The 16,898-nt window shown below is 33.7% G+C and overlaps 1 protein-coding gene across 3 annotated transcripts in view; it reads right to left on the bottom strand.

Annotated features, from left to right (window-relative positions):
• The window catches only part of PRKACB (protein kinase cAMP-activated catalytic subunit beta), a 127,208-nt gene that overhangs the window by 66,368 nt on the left and 43,942 nt on the right, over positions 1-16,898 (bottom strand). The window contains exon 1 of one of the 3 annotated variants that reach the window (XM_047870593.1): positions 3,329-3,620. The exons of 1 other annotated variant lie outside the window; for it this stretch is intronic. In XM_047870593.1, coding sequence (XP_047726549.1) covers positions 3,329-3,512 — 184 coding nt within the window. In that variant the 5' untranslated portion in view covers positions 3,513-3,620. Of the gene's footprint in view, positions 1-3,328; positions 3,626-16,898 lie in introns of those variants that run through there. One more of the 3 variants, XM_047870595.1, reaches the window with a different exon arrangement.

A 16,898-nucleotide genomic window follows, 5' to 3' on the forward strand; every position in this document is an offset into this window, starting at 1 on the left:
TTGGAGGGTAAGAACTAGATCTTATTTTTCTTAGAGCATGTTTAGACTATGAGATAGTAAATTCTCAGAAACATTTGCCAAAGGGTGCCTGGGTGGCTGGATCAAACATCTGACTCTTGATTTTGGCTCAGGTCATGACCTCAGTGTCGTGGGATTGACTCTCATGCAGGGCTCTGCACTGATAGTGTGGAGCCTGCTTGGGATTCTCTCTTTCTCACTCTCTCTGCCCTATCTCTGCTCGGTCTCTCTCTTTCTCAAAAATAAATAAACTTCAAAAAAAAAAAAAGAAATTAAAAAAGTTTGCCAAATAAATAAAAATGGATTACTACCAAGAAGCTTATGGAATAGTTACAGATGGAAAAAGTAGATAAAAGGATAATGCGGAAGGTCCTCTAGCTTAGAAGTTACAATGACACAGATTCAGTGGCCTAAGAAATAAATATGAAAGTGAATCATCTTGAAGATTGTATGAGCACTGGAAAGGTAAAACTGACTAGATAAGGTGGTCTGATAAACCACTTTAGTTATCTTACTCTACCTGAAGAAATCCATATGCAAAATTGCTTATTTGTTTAATATGGTATTTAAATCTAAGATTCACTCATGGATTTGTATCTACCAGAAAAAATAGCCTGTCAGTTAATGGGAAAGGAGAATAAGTAAAGTGTTTGACGGTATTTACCTATTCAGTCCTTTAAATGTTGTTATTAGACATTCATTAAGTGTATAAAGTCTAAGATTTAAAACGCAAAAACTTCAATCAAGTTCAGCATTATATAATTCGATACACCATTTATGATCAAAGGAAGATTAAAAGCTAACCATAATACATTTGCTACAAAGAGAATTCAATGAATGTCAATATTCCCATTCATTCGGAGTCAGAACAAAAAGCAGAATTCCTCCATGTTTTTTTTTTCTTTTGAACATGTACTTATATGTGGATGGCATCAGCTGTTAAATATTTATGCCATCAAACAGGAATTCCTGTTACTTAATTTAGTAGTAAAAGATGAAACACAGTTAAACCACCTGGAAACTACAATTTGGCTTTTATTCTGTATTTCTTCCTATACGTAGTGTCACTAGAGAAGAAAGAAACTTGCATTAAAACTTGTTACATTTCATAAACACCTAAATTGGTAGTTAACCTTTACTCAATAGTTCACACATCTAATTTTTAAAAAATTACATGTAGTTTCTGTGCTTAGCTGATTTCTTAAAATAGCACTGTTGGAACAAGCATATTCAGAGTGTTTGTTATCAGTAGATAGTACATTCCTTTTCCTTGTCAAACAAGTCATACAAGTAGAATGCTTTGAGTAGCTTTGAAGAATGTGGTTTTCATAAAAACCCATATAGTCAAAATTCCTTCCATAACTCACTCTGTAAATGATAATTGGTGTTTTCAGCACAAAAATAAACCTTGGAATTTTGAAATGATAGGATTCCTCTTTTTCTGTTGTATCAGTGTTTTCTCCTCTATATCAACACATTCCATAGTAGAAGACTAGAGCTCCATGTTTACTGCACTCATCATTAAACATACAACATTATTGTGTCTGTTTTGATTATTTTGGGGATATGAAAGAAGAAAGTAGAAGAATACTTGATTAATGGATACAGTTACTCTTTAAGTATGCCTATTATTTGCAGGGCTATGAGATCTGCATATAATTTTACTTGTGTACAAGAATACTAGTTTATTTTGTGACATCATAATAAAGAAAAATGTTAACAGCATTTTATCAGTCTGCTTTTTCTAAAAGAAATCATGGCTCATGATGTTATCTTCAATTGCCAGGTTTTAAAATGTGTTTCAGAAAACATCAGGCCCCATACATTAAAAAAATATAGTGACAGTACAGTTCAAACATAACTTTTAATTATTACAAGCCTGTGATATTCATTCATTTGAGATACATTTACTAAACACCCACTATTTGGATGAGTAGGTATCAGTGAAACAGAAACTAATTCAGTAGTGTCCTCATTCTTCATTGAACATTTAATTAAAAGGTCTTAAAATGCAAGATTTCCAAAAGGACCTAGGAGATTGCAATTTAACAGAATAGGGCAAGTTGAATGAATAACAAACTTCTGTTGCATGGTAAATTTTAATAATGTAGTATTATTTCAATAGTTAACAGTTCATTGACTTGAAGATATTTGAGATTCCTCACCTATCCACCTGCTATATGGTAAGGATTAATTATAAACAAAACCTTTAGAATAAGAAAAATTTTACATATATATGTTCTTTACTTTCTCCCTAAAACAGCTCCAAGAAGGTAAAAAATTCTGATGTAGTAAACAAATAATTCAAATAAGCTTCTATAGAACTATGAAGGTACTGTAAAAAATAGGGAGTAAATTTTGTAAAGCATTCTTGGTTTGTTTTGTCTTTTTAAACTGTGTTTTTAGACTGCTATGGAATATACAAACAGAAAAGGGCAAAACCTAGTGCTATCTGATTAACAAACACACCAAAAAGGGCAAGGCTACCAAGGGTAATTCTATTGTTCCTTTAATCACAATGACAAAAATACCTTGGGGAGGGTCCAAGGTGAGAAGTGGAATGGAGGCACTGGTATTGTTTATACGTGAAATTTATCTTTTAAAAGTGCACGCCACCAAAAATGGTTACATATCACCATTTTAGCAAAGCAGCAAGTCCAAACATTTTAACATGCCTGGAAAGAATGTGATGTATGCATAAACAACTTTTTCCTCCTTTAACCGTAATTATAAGTAACATAAAATATAATTATAAAAGCTTTTGATATTTCTAATGTTATAAATATAAGATTTCACACCGAATAATTATACTATGCTTTTGTATTAGAAATCCTGCTTGTGAACTGAAGTCACTTTCACACGTGCATTTAAAAATAAAAAATAGTAAACATAATAGAACTTGAATTATAAATTCAAGTCTTCTGACCTTTGAAATTTAGGACTTATGAACCCAAACAATTTTTTAAAAATAACCTGATTATTATTTCTAAAGTTTAGGCTCTTCACTTTTATATAAGAAAAATAAAAACAAAAAAACAGTAACATACCCTAGAGATGATAATAATTTTGTAGAAAGATTTCCTATTGATACTCACTTAGTGGTCAGATATAAAACAAAACAATGAACTAAACAATTCAGTTCAACTTATAATCAAGTTTTTGTGGAATTTTGCAACTTCATCCTGCAAAATGTCCTTGTGCAAATCATAAAAAGACAAACAAAACATTGCTCTTTATGTTTGATTCTAAAATTCCAATTAGTATTTTAGCTTCTAGTTAAAAATGTATCATTAAAAAAAAAAAAACTTACTTGATCTGTCCCATAAGGCAGTATGTTCAGAGAAATGAAGGCTGTCATTTTCCAGAGTTGTTTTCTGATCATGTGCAGTACTTTTAGAATGTCTATGAAATAATCGGCTAGCAAAACCTTCCAATTTCTGAAGAGCAGTTGTACCTGTATACTGGTTACAGGGTAGTTCTCTATAAGCTGCCATTCATGTGCATTTGCACTTTACTTAAAGTAACTGAAAATATTTCCAGAAGGAGCTCAACAACTTCTTGCACAGAAGCTAAGAGCTATGCAAGTGTCAAACTTCCTGTTTGCAGGGTATTCAAACCACTACTGCTGTTCTGTTTCCTGTTAATATAAAACAGTACATTACTGAGCCTTTCTTAGCAAAATTCTTCATTTCAACTAAAGATGGGGACTTTAAAGCCTTGCGATAGCAGCCCGAAATATTTTAAACTTAAGACTGTTTAATATTAATAAATAGGTTAATGACAACATTAAATGTAAGGCTTTATATACAGACTGAAAAAAATTTTTAAAAAGGAAAACTAGTTAAACATGTATTACAACCCTATGCAAACAATTCAAGGCCAAACCACTTTCCAAATATAATAGGTTAAAAAGGTTGTGTGTGGTTTCCAGGAAATCAGCTAATGTACAGATTTTATGAATCCTTATAAGCAGCTAACTTTTCATCAAAAACTCATATAAAATGAATATTAAAAACTTCTGCAAAACAACTATATGACATGTGTTTTAACTGAGAAAAATTTGAACTAGCATTTAAAACAAAGAACTGAATGTTGCTAACTCATTGACTTAAGTCTAATATATACAGGAACTACAAAAACGAAGTATGGGACTACTGCTTATCAAACTGACAATCTGCTGACAAGTGCCCTATCAGCAGTACATTTTAAAACATTCTAAAATTTGAAAAAAAGGAACAAAATATAAGATTTACAGTGATATAAAATCAGCCACAACAAGACATTTCAACTGAGAAAACAAATTCCTTCTAGATTACGGAAACACGTTAATTTTTAAAACTAAACACTGAGTACTACTGCTTACCTGATCCCTAATTAGGTCTGACTTAGAAACAACTCATTTGATTAAAAGTAAATAAAATTTGCAACTGTCTATTTGCAGGAAACAAAGTAACCTGTGGCATTTAATGATGATTTTGAGTACTTGCCTTTTGACACTAATTAAAGGATGAGAAATCTATATGCTTTTCTCCTTGGGAGAGAGAAGAATCTAACTAAAAATATGTTAGTCCAGGGGCGCCTGGGTGGCTTGGTCGGTTGGGCATCCGACTTCGACTCAGGTCATGATCTCGCGGTCCATGAGTTTGAGCCCCGTGTCCAGCTCTGTGCTGACAGCTCAGAGCCTGGAGCCTGTTTCAGATTCTGTGTCTCCCTCTCTCTCTGCCCCTCCCCTGTTCATGCTCTGTCTCTCTCTGTCTCAAAAATAAATAAATGTTAAAAAAAAAAATTAAAAAAAAATATGTTAGTCCAGATTTCCTGCCAACTGCTTAATAGGATAGGAACAATCATAATAAAAAGAATAAGTAGGAGCAATAATGTAATCAAATTAGGACAACACATACACATATCCACGAAAAACTGACTAATGAATTTTGCCAAGTAACAGCTCCTTTGTGTACACTTTGTCTTGTGTAATAAAATTAGTATCAATGTAAACAAATGGCCAACAGGATCTATAGGACTAAACTTTCAACATTTTCAGCTTTCTGTGTAAATACGTGTGTACAAGAATAGATAACTTATTAACAGCTGACAGTACTTTACACAAAACAGACACTGAACAAGTTTCTGCAGTCTTTAATAAACACCTCAGAGTATGGAAGGACTATAGGGGCAGAAGGAGATGAACTTCCTGAATTCTCTGACTTACTATCTTAGGAGAAATTCTATTCATCCTCGAGGACCACTCTGATTGTCACCTCTTCACTGAGTTTTCCCACATATTTCCTAGAAAATAAATCACTCTCACCTGTTTCCACCAATCTTAAATCTTTGTGTTAAAACTTGCTGTTTGTAAATTTATGTCTCAAATTGTGAGTCACTTGAATTCATAAATGTAATACATATACTGCAGACTCAATAAATACGTTGAAGAAAGCATTCATTCTTAACAAATTGAAGGTCTGCATAAAAATCAAATACTTGAAAATGTTTTAATTTTGTTTATGCAATGTCACTGAACTCTTTTTTCTGTATATTCAGTCTGTTACTAAATTCTGTTCATTCTCTGGGTGTCATTTTTATTAGTGCAAATGTTGATTTCTAAAATAATTTGTTTTCTCTACTTCCAGTCATTTCTTTCAATCACTCATCTCTGACACATTAACCTTCCAAAATATCATACTCATGGTATTCCCTTGCCAAATGCACAAGTTAATCCTAACAATTGTCTCACCATATTCATTTTTAATATGTTTAGCTAGGCATATTCAACCTTGCTCAAGTTTAGTACAGATGATCCAGATTCCTAACTAGAACACTAAGATTAATTTATTTAAAACAATGCATAATGCTTACAGCAAAATAAGCAGAGGAGGAGGAGGAGGGATAGAAGGAGGAAGGGGAAATAAGCTTCATCTAGTGATGAAATCTGGGCTTTTTTTTTTTTCTTCAATAAAACTGTTTCCATTTGTTACCAAGTCCTTATAGAAAGTAGAACCTTTAGTCTGCAGAGCATGTTCCTATATATGGTAATGTGACCAGGAAGTTGTTGCTATGGAAGTACTTAGGCAATTTGACTTTATTAAAAAGAAGAACTCTACTGGCATCTACTGATAGAAGGAAACAACTACAGCTTTAACTAAAACAGAATTCCTTCATAATTCAAATTAATCTTAAGAAGTATATTGCTCGTATTTCATCCCGACGGTATTTTCAGAATTTTAATTTGTACTAAGATGTCTAGCGCTGTACTCCAAATTTGATACAAGAGCATATTTTATACTCTAGTAATAATTTAAATAACGTGTGATAATAAAACCGGAGTAATCAACTTTGAGGTCACAAAGTCCTTATTATTCATTCTGCATTAATTTTTGAGATCATAACAATTTTCAGAGTTGAATCTCCTTTGATTATCTTAAGATACCACAAAATCCTGGGGTTTTTTTCCTTATATTTAATAATACTAATGAAAACTTACACTTACCAATTACTTTACAACATATAAAATGGTTTCCACTGGCTTATCAGATCTTTACAAATTAAGTAGGCAGGACAGGTGTTATTAACTTTAAGATGAGAAAACAAACTTCTAAACACGAAGTCACTTGCCCAAAGTCACTTAAGTCTTCTGGCTCCTAGATCAGAGCTCCTTCGTACTGCACAACAGTGATTACCAAAAGAAGTAAAGATTTTTTTCAAATGCAGCATTTTTCAAACAAAGATGAGGAAGTGCGAATAAAAGAATTAGTTCTTGGATATACTGTCTCGAGTCTAAAAATCTGCTATTAGAATGTTTCCCTTTAGATGGTCGGTCACATTATAGCCATGTGATTTCAATGTCTACCTTTAGGTTTACAATCATGCTGAGGCCAAGCATAACTATACACGTCAGAGTTTCGAGGTTAAAAGAAACACATGGAAGCATACTCGATACATAAATGATGTTATTTGTTCCACATAGAGGGCACATAATATGACCATGACCTCTGCTATTCAAATAAAGGTTTTAGGGTAACAGTTTTGCCTTTCACAAAATGTTTTAATGGATTCATGGGGCACCTGGGTGGCTCGCTGGTTGAGTATCTGACTTTGGCTCAAATCATGATTTCATGATTCGTGAGTTCAAGCCCTGCATCAGGCTTGCTGCTGTTAATGCAGATCCTCTCTGCCCCTCCCCCACTTATTCTCTCTCTCTCTCTCTCTTTCTCTCTCTCTCTCTCTGCTCCTCCCCCACTCATTCTCTCTCCCTCTCAAAAATAAAAATAAACATTTATAAAAAATTTTTAAAAATAAATGGATTCCTGTATTTTATAAATGTATTCAACCTTTTAAGACTGGCTTCTTTCATTTAGCACAATATAACAATTAAGATTCATCCATGTTGTGTTTCAATAGTTGACTCATTTTTATTACTGAATAGTATTCCAGTGTATGGATTTACAATTTATATATCCATTCACAACTGAATTACTTTGCAGCTTTGTCAAAAATCAATTAACAATATATTTGTCGGGGTCTATTCTGGACTCTGTCCTGTTCCACTGATTTGATGTGTCAATTCTTTCATCAATACCCTACTATGTTGGTTACTGTAGCTTTTGAGTAAGTCTTAAGCCAGATAGGGTAAATCTTCCAACTTTTTTTTTTTTTATTGTTTTGACTGTTAGACTTCCTTAACCTTTCGTATGTATTTTAGGTTTGTCTATGCCTACAAAAATAATCTTGCTGGGACTTTATTAAGATTGTGTTCATTGAGGGGCACCTGGGTGGCTCAGTCGGTTAAGTGTCCGACTTCAGCTCAGGTCATGATCTCGCGGTCTGTGAGTTCGAGCCCCACGTCAGGATCTGTGCTGACAGCTCAGAGCCTGGAGCCTGTTTCAGATTCTGTGTCTCCCTCTCTCTCTGACTCTCCCCTGTTCATGCTCTGTCTCTCTCTTCTCAAAAATAAATAAACGTTAAAAAAATTTAAAAAAAAAGATTGTGTTTATTGAGAGAAATGCCATCTCAATGAGTTTTCAATCCATGGTCATAATGTATCTCTTAATGATACTTGGGTCTTTGATTTCTTTCATTAGTGTTTAAAGTTTTAAGCATTTAGATCCTGCACATATTTTGTTATACCTACATACCATTTTTTAAATTGGAGCTATTGTAAATGTACTTTAAAAAAATGTTTACAATTGTTCACTGCTAGTGTATAGAAATAGGTCTTATTTTCATATTTTAACCTTGTATATTGCAACCTTGCTACGTGCACTTATTAGTTTTATGAGTCTTTTTGTAGATTTCTTAGGATTTTCTATGAAGGCAATCATGTCATCTTTGAACAGATTGTTTTATTTCTAGGACTTCTAGTAATAATGTTGAACAAAAGAGTATCAAGAGTGGACATCGTTGCCCTATTCCCAATCTTAGAAAGAAAACATTTAGTTTTTCATCATTTATTATGTCAGCTGTTGACATTTTTTGTAATTGCCCCTTATTGAGATAAGGAGTTTCTTTGTATTCCTAGCTAGGTATTTTTACCTTACAGGGATGTTAATTTTATCTAATGCTTTTTAAGCATCTATTGGTAATGATCATATGGTTTTACTTCTTTAGTCTATTAATATGATAGATTACAGTTACTGATTAATTTTCAAATATTGAACCAGGCTTGAATCCCCAGGATAAATACCTCTTGGTTTTAATGTACTATTCTTTTTATATATTGCTGGATTCAACTTATGAATACTTCTTGAGAATTCTGTATATATGTTTATAAGAAATATTTTCAAATTTTAATTTCATTACCGTTTTTGAATGATTTTGATATCAGGTTAAGGATGAGGGCATAAAACAAGTTGAGAGGTATTCTGTCTTCTATTTTCTGGAAGAGACTGCAAAAAGGTGGTATCATTTTTTTCCTTAAATATTTGGTAGAATTTGTCAGGAAAACTATCTGGGCCACGAGTTCTTTTTTGAAAGGCTAAAAATACCAATTCAATTTCTTTAATAGATATGGTACTATTCAGTTGTCTATTTCATCTTTGGTGAATTTGGTAGTTTGTTTTTCACCAATTGGTCTATTTCAACTAAGTTGTCAAATTTATGTGAATACAATGTTTCAAATCTCTTTATTACCCTTTTAATGTCTGTGGCATCTGTAGTTACATCCCCTCTTTCATTTTTGGTAGTGGTAATTTGCCTACTTTCCTTGGTAAATCTGGCAAAAACATTCTAAGTATTTTTTTAAAGGAACCACCTCTTGTTTTCATTGATTTTCTCTACCATTCTTTCTGTTTTTAATTTCATTGATTCTTGCTCTTATCTTTTTTCCTTCCCTCTACTTTTTTTGGGATAATACCTAGGATTATTTAGAAGTGTATTGTTTAAATTTCCAAGTATCTGAAAAATTTCCCTGGTATCTAGTTCTCTTACTGATTTCTAATTAATTCCATTATGGTCAGAACATGATTTTTAATTCTTTTAAATTTTTAAATTGTTGTCTTATGACCAAGAATATGGTCTTTGATGGTGAATGTCCCATGAACATTTGAAAAGAGTGTCTTTTATAATTGTTAAGTATACTATAAATGTCAATTAGGTCAATATGATTGATGGTGTTTTTCAAGTCTTCTATATTCTTTCAGATTTTTGGTTTAATTGTTCCATAGATAACTGAGAGAAGATTAAAGAAGTCTTCAACTTTGTAGATTTTCGTATTTCTCTCCTTTCAGTATATTAGTTTTTGCTTCATGTATTTTGAAACTCTGTTATTAGATTCATATATACTTAGGATTGTTTTATCTTCTTACCAAATGGACACTTTGAGCATTATAAATATCCCTTCTTAATCCTGGCTAATTTTCTTGAAGTCAACTTTGTATGATATTAATACTGCCAACACAAATTTTACCAAATAGTATTTGTATGGCATATCTTTCCCTCCAGTCTTTTGCATTTAAACACTATATCAATATATTTAAAGTCAATTTCTTATATATAACACATAGCTGAGTCTTGTTTAAATCATTTACATTTGCTGCAATTATTGATATAATTGGCTTTAGGTCTATTATTTTGTTACTTTTTTTCTGTTTGTTCCCTATTTGTTAAAAAAAGCTTTAATGAATATAACTGACATAAAATCAACTGCAAATATGTGAAGTGTAGAATTTGATGTTGACATATAAATACAACTGTGAAACCAGGACCAAAGGCAAGATAATGAACTTTTCTCATGCCTCTTCATAATTTTTCCTTCTTTCCATCCTGAATCCCAGCAACTTGATACTTTCTGACAATATAGTTTATATTTTTAAGACATATAAAATGGAACTTTTTCTTGAAATAAACTTTTTATTTTATAACAGCTTTAAATTTACAGAAAAATTACAAAGATAGTACAGAGTTGCTATATAACCAACACCTGTTTTTCACTATTATTAACATCTCACATTAGTATGGTAAATTTGTATAATTAATGAGCCAATGTTGATACACATTTGTTAACCAAAATCTGTAGTTTATTCACATTTCCTTAGGTTTTAACTAATGTCCTTTTCCTGTTCCAGGATCCCACCCATGATACCACATTACATTTAGTACTCCTGTCTGCTTTGGCTCTTCTTAGCTATGATGACTCATGTTTCCTTAGACTCTTACTCAGATTTCCCTTGTTTTGATGACCTTGACAATTCTGAGGAGTATTGGTCAGGTATGTTGTACAGTGTTCCTCAATTACTATTTGTGTGTTGTTGTTTTCATGATGGCTGGGGTTATGGGCACTGAGGTCCAAAGAAGTAAAAATAACATTTATATCACATCATATCAAGGGTATATACTATCAACACGACTTATCAATGTGAATGCTATCCTTGATCACCTGGTTGAGGTAGTGTTTTTCAGGTGCCTCCACCTATTCCATACCGTACTTGTTGGAATTAAGTCACTATGCCCAGTGCACGCTTAAGGAATGGGGAGTTACACTCTACTTTCTTCAAGGCAGAGTGGAATTCCTCTGCTAGGGCACTGTGTCTCTTCTTCCCCATTTATTTATTCAATCATTTATTTACATTCTATATAGACTCATGGATATTTATTTTATATTTTGGGCTATAATCCAATACTACATTATTTATTTTATTGCTCAAATCATTCAAGTTTTGGCCATTGGAAACTTTCAATTGCTTCCTATGCCACTTTGATATACAATCGTGTGTGTGTGCATAAGCACGTGCACACATGCATGTATATTTGAACACTTGCTTACTAGCACTATAAAATGGCCCATGCTCATTTTGTATACTTCCTGCATCAATCCTAGAATCAGCCATTTCTCCAAGGAGCTCTAGTTCCTCTTACTGGACAATGGTACTACAAACCAAGATCTGGGAACTAGGTGAGCTTGTTGCTACTGGAGTGTTGTTGCCTTTAGGCCTTCTCAGCTGACAGAGCAGAAAAATACATGTGTGTACCAAATGTGTATATACCCATATCTATAAGTATTTCTACATATAATCATCTGTGTCTATAATAAGGTAAAGATGAGTTCTTTCTAGTATCTCCAACTCTAATTCATTACTGCATGATTCATTTAACTTCCTCCTCTTTCTTACTTGAAAACTCCCACTCCAACCATCCACTATTCATTTACTTACTTGTTCAATTTCAGTATACACATATGGAAATATCAGAATTGTTAAGCTGGTACAGTTAACAACTTTATCCTCATGGGAAACAACTTTATTAACTCAAGTACACTACTATGCAGTTTCTGTTGCCTCTAACCTTACAGATTTCACCTATTTCCAAATTTACTTAGATCAGCACCTTTGGCCTCATCTTCAGTGAGGCTGTTTCATGAGTTTGTAATAAAGTTAGATTGTTTTGTCACAGTCTGTATTTCATTCTGGGATCCCCCAACTTTCTAAATGATGTGTTTTTTTTTTAATTACATACATAAGACGAAAATTACATACATTAAGATTTACTCTGTACTGTGGGTGCTATGGGTGTGGACAAATGTATAATGTCATGTAACCACAATTACATTATCAACAGAATAGTTTAGCACCTTTATAAATATCCTGAGCTTCCCTGATTCTTAGCACCTATTGATCTTTTTACCACTGCTAGAGTTTTGCCTTTTCCAGAGTGTCAAAATTGGAGTCATACCCTATGCAGACTTTTCAATCTTATTCTATCACCTAGAAATATGCATTTAAAATACATGCATGTCTTTTTGTGGTTTTATGGCTTATTTCTTTTTATCACTGAATAATAACCTATCGTATTGATGTACTTGAGTTTGTTTATTTACCTACTGAAGGGTCATAGTTACTTCCAGTTTTGGGCCATTATGACTAGAGTTGCTATAAACTTTCATGTGCAGGTTTCTGTGTGGATGTAGTTTTTAAATTAGCATAGTAAATTAAATTCCTAGGAATGTGATTGTTGGATTGTATGTTTAGATTCTGTTTAGCTCTGCAAGAAATTGCCAAAATGTCTTCCAAAGTGGCTGTACCATTTTTATTTACCACCACCAATGAAGAGTTCCTGTTGTTCTATGTCCTTATTAGAAATCAGCAGTTTTGTGTATGTTGTAACATTAGCCATTTTAAAAGATGTATAGTAGTATCTTATTATTTCATTTTGCAATTCCCTAGGGACAAATGATGTTGAGCATCTTTTCATTAGGCTTATTTACTTACCATCATTATCTTTAGTGAGATGTCTTTTCAGATCTTTTGCCCATTTTTAAAATGGATTATCTTATAAATGAGTTGTATCTGGTAGAATTCACTAGTGAATGCATCTAGTCCTGATGCTTTTTGAGAAATTATTTCTTAATTATTAATTTTCAAATTATTGATTTGGTCTTAATAGATTAAGATAGATACATTGATAGATCTATTCAGATTATCTATTTCTATTTGTGTAAGTTTTGATAATCTATCTCCTTCAAAAAATTGGTCTATTTCATCTGAGTTATTAACTTGTGGGTCTAAAATTTTTCACAGTATTCTTTTATTACCTCTTAATGCCCATGGGGATTATGGCGATCTTCAAGCTTTGATTTCTAATATTGGTAATTTGTGTTCTTCATCTTTTTTTTTTTTTTTATTAGCCTGGCTAGATATTTATCAATTTTACTGAATTTTCCCTAGATCAAGTTTTTAGTTTTTTTAATTAAAAAAAAAATTTAAGGGGCGCCTGGGTGGCCCAGTCGGTTAAGTGGCTGGCTTCGGCTCAGGTCAGATCTCACGGTCTGTGAGTTCGAGCCCCGCATCGGGCTCTGTGCTGACAGCTCAGAGCCTGGAGCCTGTTTCGGATTCTGTGTCTCCCTCTCTCTGACCCTCCCCCGTTCATGCTGTGTCTCTCTCTGTCTCAAAAATAAATAAACGTTAAAAAAAATCATTAAAAAAAAATTTAAGCTTCTGCACAGCAAAGGAAACAATCAACAAAACTAAAAGGCAACCGACGGAATGGAAGAAGATATTTGCAAACGACATCAGATAAAGGGTTAGAAACCAAAATCTATAAAGAACTTACCAAACTCAATACCCCAAAAAACAAATAATCCCATGAAGAAATGGGCAAAAGACATGAATAGACACTTTTCCAAAGAAGATATCCAGATAGCCAACTGACACATGAAAAGATACTCAATCAGGGAAATAACAAATCAAAAGCACAATGAGATACCACCTCACACCTGTCAGAATGGCTAAAATTAACAACTCAAACAATAACAGATGTTGGCAAGATGTGGAGAAAGGGGAACACTACTGCACTGTTGGTGGGAATGCAAACTGGAGCAGCCACTCTGGAAAACAGTGTGGAGGTTCCTCAAAAAACTAAAAATAGAACTATTCTATGACCTAGCAATTGCACTACTAGGAATTCATCCAAATGATACAGAAATGCTGATTCGAAGGGGCACATGCACCCCAATGTTTATAGCAGCACTATCAACAACAGCCAAATTATGGAAAGAGCCCAAATGTCCAACAACTGATGAATGGATTAAGAAGATGTGGTGTGTGTGTGTGTGTGTGTGTGTGTGTGTGTGTGTGTACATATGTATATATAAAATGGAATACTACTAAGTGATGAGAAAGAATGAAATCTTGCCATTTGCAACAACATGGATGGAACTGGAGGGTATTATACTAAGTGAAATAGTCAGAGAAAGACTAGTATCACATAATTTCACTCATATGTGAAATTTGAAAAACTTAACAGATGATCATAGGTAAAAAGAAGGAAAAATAAGATAAAAACATAGAGGGAGGCAAACCATAAGAGACTCTTAAATACAGAGAACAAACAGAGTTGATGAGGGTGGGGCAAATGAGTGATGGGCATTAGAGAGGGCGCTTGTTGGGATGAGCAATGGGTGTTATATGTAAGTGATGAATCACTGGGTTCTACTCCTGAAGCCAAGACTACACTGTATGTTAACTAACTTGATAATTAAAAAAAAAATCTAGATTTTCAAATTTAGAATTAAATTTTTTTTATTTTTTTTGGGGGGGGGGGCAGTGTGCATACAAGAAGGGGAGGGGCAGAGAGAGGGAGAAAGAGGATCTGAAGTGGGCTCTATTGCTGAGAGCAGAGAGCCCGATGTGGGGCCCCACCAAACTCATGAACCATGAGACTGTGACATGAGCCAAAGTTAGATGCTTCACTGAGTCACCCAGCCGCGCCCCTAGAACAAACTTTTAAAAATAATTGTTCTCACTGGTTTCCTGTATTCAATTTCTAGTCTGTATTATTTCTTTAGCTTGCATTGGGCTTAAATTGCTTCCTTTCTCTACATTCCTAAAGTGGAAACTTAAGGTTGTAAGCTGCCCTCTAAGCACTGTTTTTGCTGAATTCCCCAAATTGTGATAAATTGTATTTTCATTATCATTTAAATTATTTTCAAATTTCTTGAGACTTCTTCTTTGACTCATGTGTTATTTAAAAGTATGCTCTTTAATTAATTTCTATATTTGGGAATTTTCCAGCTTAATTTCTGTTATCAATTTCTGGTTTAATTCTGCTGTGATCTGAGAATATACTTTCCATGAGTACTATTTTTTTTTTTTTAATTTTTTTTTCAACGTTTATTTATTTTTGGGACAGAGAGAGACAGAGCATGAACGGCGGAGGGGCAGAGAGAGAGGGAGACACAGAATCGGAAACAGGCTCCAGGTTCTGAGCCATCAGCCCAGAGCCTGACGCAGGGCTCGAACTCCCGGACCGCGAGATCGTGACCTGGCTGAAGTCGGACGCTTAACCGACTGCGCCACCCAGGTGCCCCCTATTTTTTCAAACATGTTAAGGTGAGGTTCCACCTCACTGATTCTTTCCTCCGCTATATTATTCTACTGATAAGCTCATCCAAAACAATTTATTTGTTAGTGGGTTTTTATTTATTTATTTATTTATTTTTACTTCTAGCACTTGCTTTTGATACTTTCTTAGTTTCTTTCTGCTTACATTGCTCATGTTTTCTTGCATATAGTTTACTGTTTCTATTAGAGCTCTTAACATATTAATCATAGTTATTTTAAGTTCCCTATCTAATAATTCCAACATCTGTAATATCTGAGTTTGGTTCTGGTGCTTTCTTTGTTTTTTCACACTATTCTTTCTTGTCTTTAGGCATGTCTTCTTTTTGTTGAAAGTTCACCATTTGGTATTGGGAAGTAGGAAGAGGTAAGTAAGCATTTACTATGTGGATCTGTTAGACTGGCCAGGAGGTGAGCTGTGTGTAATAAGTGTCAGAAGCTTCAAGTTCCTCCATTATCTTTGTTTTTTGTCCCTTATTGACTGTGGGCTTCCCTCAATACTTCTCTTCAGAGAGTCCATGGCTTTTTCAGCTGTAATTCTATTATTATACTGGATCCCTGTTATATATCTGCTTATTTGGATAGTTGGCTTTTTCTCTTTTGGTTTTGGTATGAGGGTTTGGGTGGGGGAGGAAAAGCATTCTGTAATATTAGAATTAAATCTTTATTTCTTATTTGGCCTGTTTTTCTGGGCTTTGACCTTCACAGGTGTTTCTCCATGATATAGCTTCCCCCCTCCCCCTCTTTAGAAAGAAAGCCTAGACAGGGCTGGATTAGGAGGGATGCCTCTCCAAACTGGGATTGTCTTTTTTTGTTTGTATAGTTTCTTAAATTCCACATGTGAGCGAAATCAAATGGTATTTGCTTTCTCTGAATTTTTTCACTAAACATTATACCCTCTAGGTCACTCCATGTTGTTGCAAATGACAAGATCTCATTCTTTTTATGGCTGAATAATATTCCATTATATATATAATGCACCTGTTTTTCAGATTTTATTTGATGGATCAATTACTTTCTAGTTTTTCAACTTAGGCAGCTTGTTCTACTTTTTGGTTTTCCTCCCTTATTTATCTTCAGCTGACATGTAAAAGTACACATTTTATAAGGTATGGGTAACACACATGATGAAATTTTTTCCATTTCCCTACATTCACTCAACTAGGACATATATTGATGTCTTGAATCAGTAAAATTCTACTAGTGAATATTTTATGTGTGTATATATATATATATATATATATACACACACACACACACATATATGCCACATCTTCTTTATTCATTCTTCTATGGACATCTGGGTTGCTTCCATATCTTGGCTATTGTAAATAGTGCTACAATAAACATAAGGATAAGGGTGCCTGGATGGCTCAGTTGGTTAAGCATCTGACTTTTTTTTTAAATTTTTTTTAATGTTTTTATTTATTTTTGAGACAGAGAGAGACAGAGCATGAGCAAGGGAGGGGCAGAGAGAGAGGGAAACACAGAATCAGAAGCAGGCTCCAGGCTCTGAGCTGTCAGCACAGAGCATGATGCGGGGCTCGAACTCTC

Source organism: Prionailurus viverrinus, chromosome C1, assembly GCF_022837055.1.
Source record: "Prionailurus viverrinus isolate Anna chromosome C1, UM_Priviv_1.0, whole genome shotgun sequence".
NCBI lineage: Eukaryota > Metazoa > Chordata > Mammalia > Carnivora > Felidae > Prionailurus > Prionailurus viverrinus.